Source organism: Anneissia japonica, unplaced genomic scaffold (genome assembly GCF_011630105.1).
Source record: "Anneissia japonica isolate Jap-2015-1 unplaced genomic scaffold, ASM1163010v1 scaffold288059_len961885_cov194, whole genome shotgun sequence".
Classification (NCBI taxonomy): Eukaryota; Metazoa; Echinodermata; class Crinoidea; order Comatulida; family Comatulidae; genus Anneissia; species Anneissia japonica.
In genome coordinates this window covers 222455-242767 of record NW_022740566.1, presented here as the reverse complement: position 1 = coordinate 242767, position 20313 = coordinate 222455, and the positions used below count along the sequence as shown (strand labels likewise).

The 20313-nt window shown below is 31.9% G+C and overlaps 2 protein-coding genes across 7 annotated transcripts in view; one reads left to right on the top strand and one right to left on the bottom strand.

Moving 5' to 3' along the window:
• Window positions 1-9352, top strand: part of LOC117118245 (probable 3',5'-cyclic phosphodiesterase pde-5) — a 29286-nt gene extending 19934 nt beyond the window's left edge. For 4 of the 6 annotated variants that reach the window (XM_033262773.1, XM_033262772.1, XM_033262771.1 and 1 more), the window contains 7 exons: window positions 22-175; window positions 633-788; window positions 1290-1462; window positions 1715-1826; window positions 4235-4315; window positions 4565-4653; window positions 5149-9352. In XM_033262773.1, the coding sequence (XP_033118664.1) occupies window positions 22-175; window positions 633-788; window positions 1290-1462; window positions 1715-1826; window positions 4235-4315; window positions 4565-4653; window positions 5149-5383 (1000 nt within the window). In that variant the 3' untranslated portion in view covers window positions 5384-9352. Of the gene's footprint in view, window positions 1-21; window positions 176-632; window positions 789-1289; window positions 1463-1714; window positions 1827-3092; window positions 3205-4234; window positions 4316-4564; window positions 4654-5148 lie in introns of those variants that run through there. The other 2 variants (XM_033262770.1, XR_004447020.1) reach the window with 2 other exon arrangements.
• Window positions 9353-10574: 1222 nt separating this feature from the next.
• On the bottom strand, window positions 10575-18068 carry LOC117118244. The gene is made up of 4 exons (XM_033262768.1): window positions 17932-18068; window positions 12662-13072; window positions 11997-12260; window positions 10575-11240 (listed from the first exon to the last, which is right to left on the bottom strand). The coding sequence occupies exons 2-4, from the start codon at window positions 13062-13064 to the stop codon at window positions 10912-10914; spliced, it is 996 nt and encodes a 331-aa protein (XP_033118659.1). The 5' UTR covers window positions 13065-13072; window positions 17932-18068; the 3' UTR covers window positions 10575-10911.
• Between the last annotated feature and the right edge of the window lie 2245 nt (window positions 18069-20313).

Sequence of the window (20313 nt, the reverse complement as noted above, 5' to 3'; positions counted from 1 at the left end):
TGAGCTGTTTTTTTTTATTAGATTTGATTACCACGATCTTTGTCGGTTTGTGTTGACTGTCCGGAAGAACTACCGGCAAGTTCCGTATCACAACTGGACGCATGCCTTCTCTGTCGCACATACTGTTTACACTATTATTAAGAAGTCAGACCCTAACTGCTTTACATTTTTTGAAGTATGTAATTTAACTGATATTATAGTTATTTTTAATACTATGAAGATATTAATAGTAATTATAATGGTGGTGATGGTGATTGTGATGTATGATGGTAATAGGATGATGAGATGATGATAATGGCGGTGGTGGTAGTGTTGGGGGTATTGGTGATGTTAATGGTGAGAATGTTATTGATGAAGATGATAATGATGGTGAAGATGATAATGATAATGAGGATGATGAAGATGATGATGTGATTGATGAAGGTGATGACGTGACTGGTGAAGATGATAATGATGGCGAAGATGACAATGGTAATGAGAATGATGTTTGAGGATGATGAGACTGATGTGGATGCTAATGAGGTTAATAAGAAAGATGATAATAATAATGACATGATACTCTGACGTTTCCTTTATAGATAAGAGGAATAATTCACATATAAATTATTATATTTTCTGATTTTCTTCAACAGTCGCTGGCATTATTCATAGCCTGTCTCTGTCACGACCTTGATCATCGAGGGAAAAGCAACTCATTCATGGTGAACAATGCTACGCCTTTAGCAGCGATCTACTCTACATCAACAATGGAGCACCATCACTTTAACCAGACTGTCACCATTCTGCAGGTAAGAAAAAATGCATGAGGTCTACTACAATATATTATAAGCCAATATATTCCATGGTTAAAGAGGAAGTTTTTTTGATTTGCCCGACGCCATCCCCCCTCCCCCGCTGGCGTAACCCCTGGGAAATGTACGTTTATCATTAACTGTTATTGGATCTAGGCTGGTTTTTTCCTAGATGTTCGGACATTATCCTGTTGATATTTTGCCTGAACCTACAGTATTCAATATATATCCATGCATCTATCCCGATAACCTATTTAATTACTTTCCCATAAACCTATCCCATCAACCAAATCCTAATGGCTCCTTTGTTCCCATGTCGTTTTAACTTGCATCCCAAAACCTGAATTTAATCATACCCCTAAACTTATTTGATCCCTTTACATCAACACACTCAATTGAATGTTTAAATGTTTTCTCAGAATTTTACCACAAAGAGTTAATCTATTTAATTCTTAATAATATGTTTATTTTTATTTACAATTTTGATGATAAATTCAGAGTGAAGGTCACAATATTTTCCGACATCTGACATCGGCAGAATACAAAACCGTTCTCAATGAAATACGACATTCAATATTAGCAACCGATCTGGCGCTGTTCTTTGGAAATAAGAGCAAGCTGAAGGCACTCATCGACAAGAATGAGTTTAATTGGGAGGAACAGGATCATAGGTAAAATCTTCACCCCTCCCCAAGAATTTCATGCATCTATCATCTATATCTGCTTTTCTATTCATATATATATATATATATATATATTTATTTATTTATTTATTTATATATATATATATATTAATTTATATATATTTATTTATATATATATATATTTTTAACAATATTTCTTTTATCGTTAATGACATCTGATCTGAAAACTATTGCATTAAACTATTTTTACTCTGTGCCAACTTAACCTCCTTGATCCAGACTGTACATAAAATCGATCACCATGACAGCTTGTGACCTGTCAGCCAGTAGTAAGCCCTGGCCAATCCAACAGCAGACAGTAAAAGTCATATTTGATGAATTCTACCAACAGGTGGGTGGTGCACACAAATCAGAATGGCTCAATGTAGTTGGCTTTGTAAACGGTGGTCATTATGTCACATATCATCCATTTCAGCTTTCATAACTATTATATATATATGCACATATCATTGTTTGTTCCAAGCTGTAAATTGTGCTGTACTGCTGTTGGTGAAAACGTGTATTAATAAAATGAAATATCGATATTAAAAATTTCTTACAAACTTGTGCTTCATTTTACACAAATTAGCAGTTACGTTGATAGTCTATAAATAAAATATTGAATGAAGTGGTGTGCTAGCAAGTGTTACTTATTGCAGACTCTTTAAGTATGTTTACTAAAAGCTGTCTGCCACTGATGTAATCTCGCATAAGAAAATAATAATGAGCTTGATTTTATATGTCTACTGTATACTGCAGTTGCGATGGACAATTCTGTTATGTTTTGAGGTCAATTTTAAAGTAAAAGGGGAGCATATATTGGTACATTCACTTAAGTGTTCACATATTTTGTCTGTATTGCTTGCTTTTTTTTAATGCATGTTAATGTTTTTTTTTTCTCATCCTTGCACTCATCTTTATTATTTGTGCACAAGTACAAAATATCAGAAAATCATATGAAAATAATGCGTCCTATTAAAACCTTGTTCAGATGTGAGTTTGGTCAAAATAAAACTCTATCCAAAGTATTAAATTTTCTTTGACAAAAAAATGTTGATTGCCCTTATATAGTCATGATGTGCCTATATATGATCATGATGTGATGTCATCATGACCATATTTAGGCATGTCACATGAACAGGGCTTAAGCATGTACCTAGTCAGTTTGATTAAAGAAAATTCAGTGCACAAAAGGCTAAAATATTTTTCGTTTGAAAGAACCATAAACATGGATGTTTTAAACAAATTCTTAAATGAGATGTCTTGGAATATTATTGATGTAATAAATGTAATTTAAATGTCTGGAAGGAACATTTTTGTTTGTTATAATTTTGGAAGCCAAATAATTTATTGAAGTATATAAATTTGGACATATACCTGATATTTTCCACAATCTGAAAAAAAAAGAAGAAATGTTCTTCAGGGCAAGAAACTCCTAATTTATTTGAACTACTGTATGTATGTATGTATGTGATGATTTTTTTTAAAGTAGTTATTCTTTTCATACTTTGTGGAATGCAAGACTTCATTTACATACTGTTGAATATTCATCAAGCCTCATTTCCATATGCATGAGCATTTTATTTTTAAGTTTTATTTATGTTTCATTTGAATGCAGATCATTAGCACACGCCATTACTATGACAGGGTGTGATTTAACAGCCATTTGCAAACCATTTGATCTACACTGCCGAGTTGCCTATAAAATAAGTGAAGAGTTCTATCAACAGGTTGACATATTATTTCATTATCTTCTTTTATCCTAGTTTGGCTCATTTGATCAATGTTTTCAATATTCACATAGCTATTTATTAGCTTTTAGTATTTATATTATTTCACCTGTGATTTTAAAGTTTATAAATGTTAGTGATATTGATGTAAAATTTTTTAAATTATTTTTTGCAATAATTTTATCAAGGTAATGTATTTGTAGTGATGTTGTTACCATATATATGTATTAGAGTTCACCCTCCAAATTGAGTCTTTTAGACCTGGAAGTATGGGGCTGTTTTAGGGTTTTTTTTCTCCAATTAGAAGGTTACCTTTGTGTTAAAACATTGAAGATTGTTGTTTATTACTTTGAAAATATGTTCTCTAGACGAACTTGGAATTAGAGGGGTCTCAAAATAGAGGATGTACTGTATATTATTTAAAGATCTGGTGGTCAGCAGATTGTAATATCTTATTAAATATTGATAAAGTGTTGAAAAAAATCCAAACCAAACTTTATACATTCAAAAATTTACCTGGGACAAAGGAACAATCTTTTTTTAAATCTAGTTCAAAAATATCCTACTCCCTTACGCAAAGCATTTGGTTTCAATTTTTTACTCCATTGAGTTTATCTACCTAAAATTATTTTTGGAATAAAATTAAATAAGAATTGCCTAATTTATGAAAACTATATCGATTGGCTTAGTATATATCAATAAGTAGTAACTAATTACATAAGATAATACTAATAATAAATTAAATCAGTTAATAAGAAGAATATGATAGATAATAATAGGGAGAATATGGTTCTGGCTAATGTAGTAAAAATGAGATATAACAATAAAACATATTAAAGCATAAACTAAATTACACTTTCAAATCTTCAAAAAATTACAAGAACAATTTTATGAGAAAAATACCTTGTTTTTCACTCATAGAACTTGTTTAGTGTAAGTGATTTTGGGTTTCCATTTGTTTTCCATACAATTGTCAAACTTTATGTTTGCTTCAGTTTTCTTGAATTGTTATATTCACTTTTTTTTTCAGGGAGATGAGGAGAAAGCTCAGGGACAGGCACCGATACCCATGATGGATAGGGACAGAGCTCATGAACTACCTGCCAACCAAGTAAATCTAATATTCTTTTTAATTTATATTCATTCTGGCATAAAGTATAAACATGTAAAGATATAATATTCGGGGTGAAACGTACTGTAGTTTGGTGTTCAAGATTCCAGCCTTCAAATTTCAGGGTCCTGGGTTCAAATCCTATCACATGACAAGATTTATCCCCATGACGATTATTGGGGTCTAGGTAAAGAAAGTGTTGTTTTGCCATGAGCCGGCCGAACTTCTTTATTTATTTTTTTCTTCCAGGTTTCATTTATTGTTGGTATATGTTTACCATGTTATGAGTTACTGTACAAGTTGATACCAGAGAGCAAGTCATTATACGATGGTGCAGCGTAAGTAAAAAAGTGATACAGTTTGTTTTTATATTTACAATTGAAGAAATGACGATGTAAGAAAAAGATTAAATATTCCCTATATTTCAATCCTGGAAGGAGATTATCTAACAGAACATTTTGTACAATAAATAAAATATTTAATTGAAGTTTTACCAGGTGAAATTATTTGAGAATAAATAAAATGGCAAAAAAAAGAGAGATTTTGCATGAAGTACAGCCAATTTTAAGTTGCTTAGTTGACTAGACTACAAGCAGACTACGCTGTTCACAAGAATAATCATAGTTACATTAGACATATGCTAAAAGTTAAACACTTTCCTTTATATTTTATAAGTGGATATTGTCTATTTTATTGTGACAGTACAACCAGTCCTGGTATTGGAATTTTTCATAAATTGTTTTTAATGTTGCCATATCTATTAGCTGCTTACTTGAGATTCAACACTACAGCAGTTTTATCACAGGATTTTTAATTTATCTACAAACATATAGGAAAAATCTCCAGAACTGGTCAGCTCTTGTTGCCAAGCAACGATCAGATCAGGAGGAGAAGGAAAAACCGGCTCCAGAGCGGAAACAAAGTCTTGCTGATGTAACAAAAGCTCTGAAAGACAGTGAAACAAATAAGTTGAAATCAAACGATACAGACAATAAACGAGCACCGATGCTTAAGAAAAAAAGCAGCTCGCAAGTGTCACAGGAAATACCTGCAAGTATTGAAGAATAGTTTACGCAACATGATTCATCTCAAGCGAATAACCTTTGCATGCAGCTCAGCCAAAAGCACTCAAGTATCTGTGTAAGTTTTAGTACTGTATAAAATCTGCCTTACAAGTCAGTGAGCAAAGTCTGTTTTGATAATTGTTCGCCTTTTCAAAGACAGTCTTCTTGAAAATTGAGGGCGAACTTCATATTTGAATGCTTCGGCCCGAGGAGGATGTGGACTACGTATTCTGACAACTACTTCCCTAGTCCACAATGACAGGCTGTGGGATGGACCAGTACACCGAGAGATGTACTGGCTTCTTAATAGTGCACATGAGCCAATTGTGTACACTGGGCCTACGGTTTATAGTCTTTATTCGAGCACCAATATTATGGCAATAGGTTGTGGCGTCGCTGTCTTAACGACTCGGCCTTTCAACCCACCAAATCCACACGATATGGGCATTCTTAAGAAACAGCTCAAGCTGAAAGCAGTTGATTTATAAATTTTAAAACTCAATTGTCACCAGAAGTCATTAGCCAACACATGGCATGCAAGATGTGCTGGAATGTAACATTACCAATGGGATCACACTTTTTAAAAGGACGGCAGAAATGTTTTCTGATTGGTTTAGAGAGGTTGAATTTTCTTACCTACTTCTCTCCCTCTATATCTGGAGGTTTACTTACTGTATTAGAATATGATGCCTCAAGATTCTTGGAAATAATACTTCCACACTTCCAAATTGTTTTTGGAGTTTTCAGACTTGACAATATGTAGTTATATTTTAAATAATACATCACAAATGTTGTATTCAAAATTTTAAAAATTAGGCTGGAAATTTTAATATGTTACTGCAGATTTTCACAAACAAATAGTGATTACCACTGAGCATAGTTTGACAATCATAATTTATTTACAAAATTAAAATTAAAATTTGGGAAAAAAAATTGCCAATTTCATGTTGGTCTATAAAAATAGTAATATTCAAGTCAATGTGATTGTCTTGCAAAAATGTTGATCAGGATGGTCTCTGACCTCCCAGACCGCTTCCGCTGCTTCCTGATTTACATGTTAGGCAAAGTTAGCTTTTTGCATTGATATACTGATAAAAAAAAAATTACTGATAAGATATTTAGTACAGACTTTTAAGATGAAAAATAAAAACAATTAGGAACAAGTTTGAAGTCCATTGTGGGCTTGTCCTTATGTTCAAGTAAAAAACAAAAGTGAAACCAATATGATAAGAGTACAACCTGGAAGAATCGCACAATTTTTTGTATCACTTAACCTTCAAAATTGTTATGATTGAAAATGAAAAAAGGTTACAAGCATATAGAAAAACAGGAAATATGTGACTCTTTTGATTTTCAAACTAGTTAATGTCGGAGTGCTACACTCTTTAAGTTTATCATAATATTTTAGTACGATACAAACTTAAAATGACATGATTCACACCATCATCACAATTTTATATTTTGGTGAGAGGCTGGTGGGATCGCGTCCACTTAAATAAGTTTGAGAAACTTAAAAGAAATTGATACAAGCCATCAAGATCCTATGTTTCAAATGTTTATTTGTTCATCTTCAGGAATATATTTCTGCATACATTTAAAGTCTGTCAGTTTTGCTTAAACTCTGTATTATTGGTTGTCAGTTGCACCTGTCTTGTAGGTAATTTTAATCAAATATTTACACAGTATTTACATCATCTACTTAAGTGTTAACATAATACATGATTTATTTTCTGAAGGATAGCATTTTAGAATAAAATTATATTTCAATTTGAATTGAGAAAATGTATTAACCATTTTCATTTGGATTTGAAAAGTTTATTGTTGAGATAAATAAAATTTATATGAGGTTGATAAAATTTATTTTAAATATATATTTGATAAAAAAAGAAATGTCTTCAGGTGTTTAAATTTGAACCCTAAACTCCAGTCTCAGAATAAATGTTCTACCAACTGAGCCTTGAGGCATAGTGGTTTACTCCCCTTTTCTATCAGGTTATTGCATAATATGCATTGAATTTATTGATAGATCAAGAATTTTTTTTCAGGGACATAAGTGGCAATCAAGGAATCGTGTTCCGAGGTGGCGGAACCCATAATCCAAGGGAAGGGCTGGGTGTCCCTTTCTGCCCTAATGTGGGGGTGTCCAGGGACTATTGAATGGGAGCTTCAGAGTTCGAAACATTTTAAAATCTTATTTTGTTATCTCTTTGATTTTTGCACTGAATTATAAAGCTTATGGCTGCTGTTACCAGGGCTGGGGGATACCAAGGGCACTTACACTACCTGTATAAATAAATGTACCAGGTAAATACAATTTGGTGGGAATTCTTGTTATTATATACACTTTCTGTAAATACTAGTGTAAATGATATTCTGTATTAAAGTGTACAAATATATTGCAGCTACATGTAGAATAAGTACATTATGAAATATGATCAATTTATAATTTATGTAAAATATTTGTAGCAATATATCTTACTATAAATATTGTAGCCAGTGTGATATTTTGTTACTAAACCAATGTTTCTAATGCTGAGAAGGAGATTTGTTGTATACATAATACCTTATTGTTTGTAACAATAATGTTAATTGTATTAATGTAATAATATTGCTATAATTAATTACTATTGGGTCTATTACAAATATTATAAAATATATTCACAAGTACAAGAATAATATTTAAAACAATCAAGAAATTGTAAATTTCTATTAATTGTTTTATGGTTTCTTCTGGCTTCTAGGTGTTCATGTGTTCAGTCAATCTGTTATTTCAGTAGTTTTAAAAGACAGGAGACAAAACACAGTTTACTTACTGTATAACATTCGCTATAGACTTAGAAAATGAATGAATCAGACATGAAATAAATACCATACCAAGCTAATAACATTTACATAAGAATTAGTATAAACCATTGAACGTATATTACACCTACCTGTATAAAAGATGAGGGTTTTGGTTGATTTTTCTCTATGATTACTATACTATGAACATAATGATGGTAAAGTTCATCACAAAGAATCTGGGCATTGTTTGAAAGACGAACCGCGGTGCAACTACAGTGTAACAGTGTACAAAATGTAGAAATACATAGTTTATATTATTTTATATTTTTATATTTTTATGTTATTGTGATGTAATGACATCACAGTATACATTAAGATAACAGCTTAAACAAAAGTAGATAACAACAGAGACATGGAGTAAGGGGCTTCGCACAACAAGGGTAAAAAAGTCTAGCTTGATTGATTAATTGATTGATTGTTTTTTTGGAAGGCATAAAGATTGCATGCTCCTAGATGATGTGATGGATCATAGCCTTGTTAATATGAAAAAAAATGACATTTTGATTTTATGCATTTAGGTCAGTTTTCACTATGATCAAAACAAGTGGACAGAAGGCTGAAGAAACACAATGTATAGCTCTTTTAAAAGAACTTGTAAAGCTGTTTTAAAAAAATGAGTTTAAATGAAATTGTTATTGGAATATATATGCATTAAAATCAATGGTGGATCCAGAAGTCTGAAATAGAAGGAGCCTGAAATAGATGGAGCCTAGTGAGGGACTTTCACAGATAGAGAGTCTAGACCGTCTCAGCCCCACCATGGTTGGAGCTGCGGTAAGAAAAATATGATTATGGCACCTTTAGAAATGGCACTCTCAGAGCTAAATTTTTAATAATATTTTCCTTTCTTCTTCATTTTTTTTATAATTTTGGAAAATTTAGGGAAGCCAGGGCCGGCTTGCTTCCCCCCCCCCAACCCCTTGAATCTGTTACTTGAAATTGCTCAAGTTTGTCTTTAAAGAAGTCTTACTTGCTGCGATATCTAAGTGAGATACTGTACAGGTATTTTACTCATCAATTGAAAGATCCATATACATTACTGGTCGTATAGTTCTCCCTCCAATTAAATACCACTTTTGAAACTCAGGTTTCTATTGTCTTTAGCAGCTTTGGTTTCTAATTAGGATTTTAAAAAAAACAACAAAAAAACATTTGATAATAATTGGAGGTGGTCATTAATTGTAGGGGGTCTTTCAATAGAGGGATACCTGTATATTTGTTAATGTAACTGTTTGATTTGGTTGGTCATGTATTTACTGTAATTCATCAATTAATCAAAACGAGTTTTGATTAATTTAATTATTATCATACCATATTTACTCTCTTTTAAATGTATTAGATTTCAATTTACATTTTAATGAAGGCTTCACAAACAGTGTACACAACAGCAAAATATTTTTACGATGACTTATCAATTTGAAACTAAATGCGTAACTTACTTTATGCTCAAATGTTTCGAAAGAATCATATTAATATCATTAGATATCTTGATTATCAAAAGAAATATTTATAGGTAATCTAACAAAGCTATATTTTGTAACATTTACTTTAGAAAACTGTGGATGTCTGTATATTGTGACCTTGAATTTAATTCAACTTTTGTGAAATTTTAAAAGTATGTCATGTTTTTTTATTATATTATTATTAAGCTATAGTATTGATATATTAAATTATTATTATTGTTATTATAGTAATATTATTTTAACTACTGTATATATTTAATACTTCTACTGTACTTACATAACAATTAAAAACACTGTTACGTTTGCTTATTTTGTCGAGACGTTGAATGTTATATAAAAAAAAAATGATTATGCATTGTAGCTCTCCAGAATCGCTACGTTAACGCTAACGTTAAATAACTAATAGTTACAATATAAATTTAATTCAAACATCAAGAAATCGACGTTTGTGAATTATACACAATAAACAGGACTAATGTGATCATTCAGTTGTTGTATAATTGTGTATATTTCTTTCACAACCGGCACGTAGCCTATCTGTTACAGGAATGCATACATAAGCTATTGCTAGGGTAATTTCAGCGCAAACACAAGCGATGCATGCATCTTCAGTTTGGAAACATAAGAACCATAACAAACACGAACGTGCTCACATTTACTGCCGTAGCTTGAACTAGTCTCAGATTTATATTGTACTGTGTAATGAATGTAGTACCACTATGTAGCTAATATCTCAACATGTGAATTTTCGTTTTGTACTGTTGAATGAATGCCCTGATATAAAATGTCTATAGCTAATGTCACCAATGTGAAGTTCCATCCTGTTTGTGTCTTCGCGTTATGTAGGCCTATAGCATTTTATTTGAATTACTTCAACAGTAACACATGTTTTATCTTCTTTACTTTTTAAATCTTTATTTATCAAATATACATTAAAAATTATATTGTTCCAGACAACTGTATTTATTTGTATGTACGTGCATAAGTTAACAAGGGCCTACCACTTTCATTTCAGTGTCATCGTATCCAACTTAGAGTTGGTTGTCGACTGAAAGTCGTCATAGAGAAAGAGTTCAGTTTGCGTGAAAAAATAGTCTCATAATTTATTTAATTTAATTTTCTGTTACTACCAGGCAACCGATCACCCATGCTTCTTCCCAGTACGCACGAATGCGTAGTAAAATCGAAAAAAAGACCAGCTTAATAGTTCAAAGTTTATGATTTTCTAAAACTCCATAGTCTCTTCTTCGTGAACACGCCCTACAGAGTAACTCCAAGTTGTCATCCTTTGGAGGCCGCATTCAACCCAGTCCTGTAGCGAGTTCCTGACTTGTTGGTTGCCATAGCAATGGTTTTTGGCTAGTCCAACTTCCTCAATTGTAAGAATCTCGAACTCCTCGCCTCCATCTGTTGTGTCAGTTGTTTTCATTGAGCAGTTGCATTCTCGATTTTCTAAAGAGGACACACGCTTCTCTAAATCTTCGACTTTCTCCTGAAGTGTGACAGTATTCTGATTCTGGAATGGATTGCTGTGGTTACCGTTTATTTCAAATGCTGTTACAATAAAGTAAAAGAAACAAGATAATTCACAAGATTTAGTTTAAAGTATAACTAAGTTGCATTTATAAATAATTAAATTTTCTTCATGGCGTCACCTTCATCATTACATTCATACCATAAATTTTAGAAAACCACTCTCTCTTTATGATTGTTTTTTTTTTCATCTTAAAGTTAACTTCTAATTTTTTCACCCTCACTATTACCATCAATACCGCCGGTGCGGTAATGTAAAAACTACGTAACCATTGTTACCATCACCGTATCATAATTTTCATCATCATAGTAATTATCATCATGAACATCATACAAACCTACATATATTATTATTATTATTATTATTATTATTATTATTATTATTATTATTATTATTATTATCATCATCATCTTGCCCAATCACATTAGATGATATGTATAGCAAATAGACCACGACATTGTGAAAATAGAAAAAAAACATCTAATATTCATACTGTTGTTTTATTATGTATGGCCTATATTCATAATAGAAACATAAATATCGAAAGGTCCACTGATTAATCTCAGATAAGAAAATATAATACATATTCCTGACGATGACATAGGCCTAATTAATGTCGAAGTATTGAATCCCAGCACTACGGCGTGCATTTCAATACATGGAGTATGCATTATACTTTCACAAATATATTGCACTAAAATTGAATTCATTTATTTCCCATCTATCAAATGACTAAGAACAGAATATTACACCATGCGTCTATAAAAATGCCATACTATTTAGAACTTGTGATATATCGTTGCGTCCAACTTGCTGAAGACAAGACCGCAACTGGTGTATAGCTTCATCTTCTCTTCTGCACCGTTGCTTCCACTTAAGAAGTCCGCGGAATATAGTCTGTTGTAAATCACCACCGTGCAAAGTCTCTGACTTGATAAGGTCAATCTGAGATTTCTTTAGGCCTAGGTGGATTAAAAGAGACTGCCATTCGTTACCTAGTTGTTCAGCGATTCGAAGTAGAAATTGTTCTGTCAGAATACCTAAAAAAAAACAATATAAACAAGTTTAGTTTTAAAGTCGGCTATGTTTCTGTTTTATTTCTTTAATACAAATAGAATAGCAAGCAAACTGCCTGGCACTTATATGACTGTCCATGCTCTATAACCTTATTAAGATGCTCAGAGAGTTTTAGTTTTTGGAATAAGTTCTTGCATATGTTTTAACTCATCATGATCTTTCTAATAATCTTGCCACCAAGCTCAACACTCCGTAATACCTATTCTACGTTTAGCTGATTGTCGTGTCTGTTCCTTAGTCATATTCTGTTTATAGCTGTGACGCAAACTATAAATTAGGGTATATTGTCAATAATTTAATATCTGAAAACTGCTTGGAGAAGCATGTTTACCCCTCACAAAGACTAAGGCTTAGGCGTACTTACAGTTTTGTGGTGGTTTTATAGCTGTTGAACCGGTGAAGTACTCCTGGTGAAGTTCCGCAAAATTTCCATTTTTGGCATCTTGTATATCTGTCAATTTCTGCTGGTGTTTTTTCACTGCAGGTTTCGGGGGAAGTTTCGGATGTTTACGTGAACTTCGCAGGTTGTATCCGTGATTACTGGATCCCCTAGTTGCCTGCAGGCTTTTGTCGTGCATATTTTGCGATTGATGTAGACCTATATGTTTTTGATAAGGCAGAATTGGCAGTCCTGGTATAGTAACGATAAATCTTGATTCTTCGTACTGTCGTATTATACAAGAGACACCGACCAGACTACCCCTCTCCTTTGGCATGACCCTTAAGGCTCCATCTTCATTGGCATTAGTATCGTTGTGTGCTTTCATTGCTTTTTCTGAAATGAGAAATAGCCGGCTCAAGTTATAATAATTCCAGAACGTTGTTCAGCAAACACGTTTTCTAACTGGTACACTCGTGTAGAATCTGCTTAAGTAGGGAAATTTAAAGCATCCCTCTCCTCAAAAAAAAAAATAAATAAATAAATAAATAAAAAATAATAAATATAAAATTAATAAATTGAAAAAAACTAAGAAACAGAAACAATAAAAATTCATTTAATAATCAAAAGGACATCAATGATGACCGTAAATCATATATTCATGAATATGAAGGGAAGGTGCACATAATATATAGACACAGGTAAGGCATACGACATTAAGGCAACAACACTGCTGGTTTCTCAACCAATCGCTACAGAATGGCAGCAAATTCTTGTGAACTAGACCTAATGTATCGCTTCTGGACGTAGGCCTCTCTGGAATTTACGAAATTCAGACGTTACAAACTGAGACTCCTGCAAACTTGGTTTACCTAGTATTAAAACTGCTTTGACAAACAAGGATGCTCAAAGTGAATTAATTATAAAAATTGGTTAACACTTGAATATTTTTCAAATACGACTTCAATTTGGCGAATGTCGAACGCAAATATTAATCTTAATACAGTACGTTGATGAGCATAGCGATAAAGCAACATTGCAGAGAGGCAATTATAAATAATTTTCAATAAAGTCCTATTACCTTGCTCTTTAGGTTTTAGAAAATAATGTATTGGCCCTTGTCCAGGTTTCTACTCTAATAGTAGGCCTTACACTTTTTAAAAAAGTTACTCCTTGGAAAGTAACCAAGTTGCATTTATCCAGGGTTGAGTATCACAGTATAATGATTGCTGTAGGCACATGCTGTGTCTTGGTGTTAAGATGCTTGCCTTCTATTTCCAGGGTCCTTGTATGTTCACATCATGTAAAACATCTGAACTTTATTTCACCCGTTCACTTAATTGTATAGAGATTCACGTGCCATTCTGTATTTGGCAAGTATTTACTTCTTCTGGATGTTAAAGCATAAACGCACATTATAAAAACCGTTTGCCAACTTAATTAAATCGACGTTGTAAATATACTTTAAAACTGCTGTACTTTTGTAAAATTACATCAAGTTCAAAAGTGAATACCACAATTGTTATTAGACTTCCACAAAATCTGAAAATCACCTTGCGTAATTTTGTATTCTATTCAAAATATTGCAAAATCGGTAAGTAGTTACAGTAGGTATTAGTTTTAAAATTGATATTATTGTTGACTTTTCTTTTTAAATTTCAGTATCTAAGAATTATTTGAAACAGACTGCGTCTGTACCGCCCGTTGTCAACAACACTTATCATGATCATGATGAAAATCATCACCATGATAATAATATTGATTATCATGATCATGATAAATAATAATAATAATAATAATAATAATAATAATAATAATAATATCATCAAAAGTTTTTAGGCCTATTATTTAAATCTGCTTGGAAAAATAATGATTTGGCAATTTTAATAGTTTTAATTAGTTGAGGAAACATGAATATGTTAATAACAAATTATATGGTTTAATGTCAACACGTGTTATTGTATAATAGTAAACAATTATTGATTTTAATGAAAATTGACAATTCCTTGTCTATTTGAATTATACTGTCTACATAGTTCTTCCGTTTATAATTATAGATTAATTATTTCATTGTAACTTTAATTTGTCCAAAAGTACAACCAACAAACACCATTAAGATAGGCCTTTAATGTGACTGGTTTATATAAACACATTTACTCGGCATTAATATCATTTACTGTAGGGAAGGTTGTATTAGTTTAAATCGAAAGGCCTACCAAACAGTATTTTTTCTTATAGATATGATAAGGATCAGATTGATAAGGTCAATTAAATAGATAATAAAATGACTGTTAAAGAAAAACATTTTAATAAATATTAAATTGTAAGTAAGTGTTAGGAAATGGGCAATTAACTTTGATGTTATAAATTTCTCAGTAAAAACTCGGATTGAAAGATTATCGAACGCGTCTCTCATCCAATCATGGTTTAGTTTATAGCTATACTATTTGCGTTGAGCTAATAAATCGGAAAAATAAGATTCGAATTTTGAATTGCTTTTGAAATTATTAACTTAGGCTCATTAGCTTTAAGTTGAAAAAAATTAACGTCATGCAGTATTTTTTTTTTTACCAATAAACGCATAATACGTTCATTATATTTCTAAAATACTCTGGCTTGTAAACAATTTAGAGATTATTTTTAAATCTTCGCCTCTTTGTTATTGCTATTTTGTATTATTATCATTGTAGTTGGTAATTATTATTTTTACTGTCATATTGTTTTTGCTGCTAATTCTATTATTGTTAATGTTATAGGCCTTATTGTTATTCATTGTTAATATTATTCATTATTTTGTTAATTTAGTGTGTAATGCATTTTTTTTATATCTCATGTCGATGTTTAGCGTTGTAAATGTGTTTTGGTGAGAGTTTCATTATGAAAAGTTCACGACCCCCCAGGAGGATGCAATACTGCCGTTACCACAACATCCTGCTCAACCACTCTTTTCCTTTGATGGTTTTGCTTTACACAACAGACCTATGGGGTGCGTTTCCCCTTTCAATGAATTATATTAAATTTTAGTCAGACTGACTCTTCTTTTTATTAACTACATATCCACATAAGTAATCTTGTACCATCACGTGAACATCTCTCTAAAGTCACATGAATATCTTTAAAGAACTATCAGTAATGCGTCATTTTCTAATTAGTTCTGGGTTATAAAAACAGGCGTGGGGAACATACGTCTTATCCAGGGGTGCACGACAGTATAAAACCGTACAATGGAATTTAAAAAACGAAGGTGCCTCGAGAGAAAGAATCAGGGCAACTTAATGACCTGTATTCAATGTACTAACTATTAGGCCTACGTTATAGTAGTGATTTCAATTCTCATACCTATAAATAGTACATAATTACTGTGATGGTAATGATTTAGTTATCCTCAGATAGCAATGTGTCATAAATCAATGGTATATTTATGAAATCAGTAGTGCATTTCATAAATTTACACAAAAAGTCAAATGTAACTACTTTACAATTAAACTGATTTATTTCAAAAATTGAATTTAATCCAAATTATTAGGCATGAAAAGGTATGTTTTTGGCAGACGCAACCACAATCGGTACATATTTCCCTTTTAAAAAATTTTCAAATGTTAATTTCAGTGCCTGAAATCTTGCCAACTTTCAGGTCGGGGATCATTCTACTGACGCCTTGCATTTCCTGTCCGTATTTATTAAGAAAGCTCAAAACGGTGTATATAATTTATGCGCTTTCCGTAATGGTTAGCATCTGCCCTACAAGTCTGAACACGGATAATACCAAATGTACGGTAGCTTATATGTAGGCCTAATCTATATATGTGTCTTAAGCATTGTTAATTTGTTCTGGTAAGATACTTATATGATAGCTTAGGCTTGGCTGTACCCCCCAGAAATCAACACCCATGTTCACAGAATACTTCATTTTGGAAATCCTAATATTAAGCCTTCTTCATTCTATATACCGAGCATTACAAGTTACGAAATTAAAATAATTAAAATAATTAAATCAACACAGAATTGAAATACAATTCATCAAATATAAAACTTATTAATATCTACTATATGTTTATTGTTAATGATAGAGACATGGGAAGGATCTGTTATAACTATACATAAAGCAATTGGCTAGAACGGTGAGCAGAACATTAAAACTAAATGAAGCATTCAGCAATAATTATATCTACTTCACTGGAAAAGATTATATTCCTCACATTAATTTTATGAACATCACCGCATTCATCATTACCACCACAGCAGCCTAGAATGATATTACGGTCGAAGCACCGGCAAGCATATCTATCGCTGTTTTAATTTTGAATCAACAAATAAAAAAAGAAGAAAAAAAATTTAAAAAAATGTAAGTTTAAACAAATTATCATCAATGATGCCTCGCTTATAATGTGGTACGTGCAAATCTTTTTTGACATGCCTGTTAAGGGTGTTAGACTCTCGGCTGTGATTATCTTAAATGTTTTAATTGCTAGCTTTGTCTATGCAGGATAATACCTTTTAATTGAAAATTGGAATGAAAAAAATGCCACTAAACAATGATGATAAAGATCCTTAACATTGGCTGGTATCCAAGATAAGATTTTTCGTAGAAAAAAGTCTGGTAAATCTGGAAAAATGTATTGTTTTTGATCTGAGTATTAACATTCAGTAACGTATTTGATTCTTTTGTATGGTTTAGAATAGACAACATATCTTGAATGAAATATTTACATCTAAACTATGCCGATTAGGCATTTGTCAAGCAAGATCACCCCGTATTCTATTAATTCTTTGTTGTCGATATTCAGTCGTACCGAACCATTTTAATGATTAGAAATGATAATGTGCAGTTTCTGTATTCCATTTTTTCTATCTCATATTTTCACATTCGGCTATTAAAACTAATAGTTATCTGGTTATTTCTTTACTACTACGACCCATTCAGCTTTTACCTCCTGTAATTCACCGTGTTGCAACACGCTAGACATAAAACAAATACATCAGGGTGAACTACATGTGTTTACGTGTATTGGGATTGAACTGATTAAAAAATATATCCAATTCGTGACAAACGTATATACGTATAAATTTAGGCAATGAGCCAATAGAGTAAACTTGTAATTACATCAAAACAATCCTAGAAAATATAGTAGCAGATGGTGCAAGCTTACAACTCTCATTTCCCTTGAGCTTGCCTTGCTAAACGTATTCGGTTACCTTCATGTATCAGGAAAAGCATGGTTAAATATGTATACAATTAATTTAAAATAACTTACCCAAGATGAAAATAGAAGCGTGTTTGCTGTAAGTTCTGATAAAATCAATGTTTTTTGAAGTGTCTGAATCCGATCAGCTGGTTGCTGCTCGTAGTTTTACTATCATTCGCAACTTAGACGGTCGGTGTCAACAAAACTCCTGGTTCAATTGTCTTGTTATGACTACAATGTAGCCGACAACGCTGATTGGATGCGTGTCCTATTCAATTATGTATGGCGGAAGTGATGCTTATGTATTGCAAACTTATTATGAAAGTGTAGGCTACGTTGATATCCAGGTCAGTTAAAATCATAATAATGTTAGCAATAGTACTATATACAAACAATACCATATATGAACATGAAAAGAAAAGTGAATTTATAATATCGACACACCCGGATCGTACAAGAAAGTAGCCTATAGTGACCCAGAAGAGGTTGCCTAATATAACGCTTCATCAATGCAAAAGTATATCACAAGAACAAAAGAATAGTATGCCATAGTACTATACGATAATATAATGATTAAATTTAACTGTTTGCAACAAGCAGTAACATCAACGATCAACCACACGACGTCATATGGACAACAAGACGACAGCTTATGTTAAAACCCGGCTCCAGAGGGGAAAAAGTGATATGCTGCACAACTGATATTTTAAGACACAAAAATCATATTTGACGAAAACTTCGGAAGCAGTTAATGAGATAAAGATTTTTGAATATTTAAAAACTGGAGAGAAGAGGGCGTAACCACCGCTTTTCCACCCTTTCCCTCAGTTTTTAAATATTCATAAAAATCCTGTATCTCATTAACCGTATTTAATTATCTCATTAAATTTTTTGTCAAATATGATTTTTTTTCTCCTGAGGCTTTAAGTTAACGTTGGACATTGGCTAAAATGTTTTACTGATTATTAGTAACACCAACAGTTTGATATCTGTAGTATCTATTTATTGACATGTGTCAACTCATGCTGTATGCCTATTAATATTAACAGGTGAAATTTAACGTAGATATTAGTTCATCTATTGCATGCATTTATAAGTTATAGCTAACACTTTTCAACTACAGAACGATTATTTTTAAATAGTATACCACCAGTACTAAAAATTATTACCGGTACATTTTCTGCATTTAAAACTGACTTATAAAAGCACAAAATACAAGATTGCCAGAACGGCTCATAATGCTCCAACAATCGGGCAGCCTGCCAAATAGTAAAATTGTTGTGAATATTTATATAAGCCCAGGTCAGCTTTAGTTGTCCAGGTCAGGTTTGTCAATGTATTCATTATTTGTATCATTGACTTATTATTGAGACCCAAGAAAGTGAAAATGTATTTATTTTATGAATAATTGAAAAATTTTGTTGGATGAGTTCTTATCTGCCATCGAGTAATTAAGAGTCTGTGATGAGTTATTTACAAGTTGCAAATAAATAAACACGTCAACAGCAGCTTTAACAATTGCTTGTTTTGTTTTTATTTGGAATCACTTTCAATACAATGGCACACATCCAAAATGATGGTGCATCCAAAAGAGAAAAATCAACAGTAAATTGAGAAGAAAAATATAACCTAACCTACGATTAACATTACAGAATTTTATTTAAAATATATACAGTGCTTTTACTACAATTAAAATATCCTTTTGTCTACCAAATAATTAAAGGTTCTATACGAATAATCGGGAAAGGTATTATTTATGCTTGTTTAACAAAACCATAAATCAACTTATGCTTTACTGACGTAATGTCGTACTGTAGTCTGAGTGACTACTTTACAGGTGAGGGAGAGTGGGTGGGAATCGTGCTGCATTCCAATGATATATCAAACAGTGAGAAACATCGACTGAAAGTAAATAGGAATAATTAAACAATCATGTCATTTTGTTTGCGCTTACGACCGGAGAATTTGTTATTTCAATTTGTGTTTCTCTAAACTAGTACAGTGGTTTATTGCTCAGAATTTGCATGAGCAGGACTGTTACTTTTTGAGTGTGCTGTATAGTGTAGGGTATTTCAAATCATAAATCATTTTCCAGTATTCCTAATATTTAAAAAGCATTCTTCGAACAAATCTAATAATATACCGATACAAAAAAATCACTATTCAAGAAAAATAAACCAAAAATCAATTGCATCATTAGGAATTAATTTATTAAACACTGACTGGGAGGATGTTTACCAAAATAGTTCTGCAAACAAATCATATAATATATTTATTGAAAAATTCTCCACTTTATACGATATTAATCTGCCAAAAACCAAAGCTAAAATAAACAGCCGAAAACTTAGCAAACCTTGGATAACTAAAGGAATAATAAAATCAATAAAAACAAGAAATAAATTATATAAAGCGTATATAAATTCACCAAACATCAATAACAAAAAAAACTAC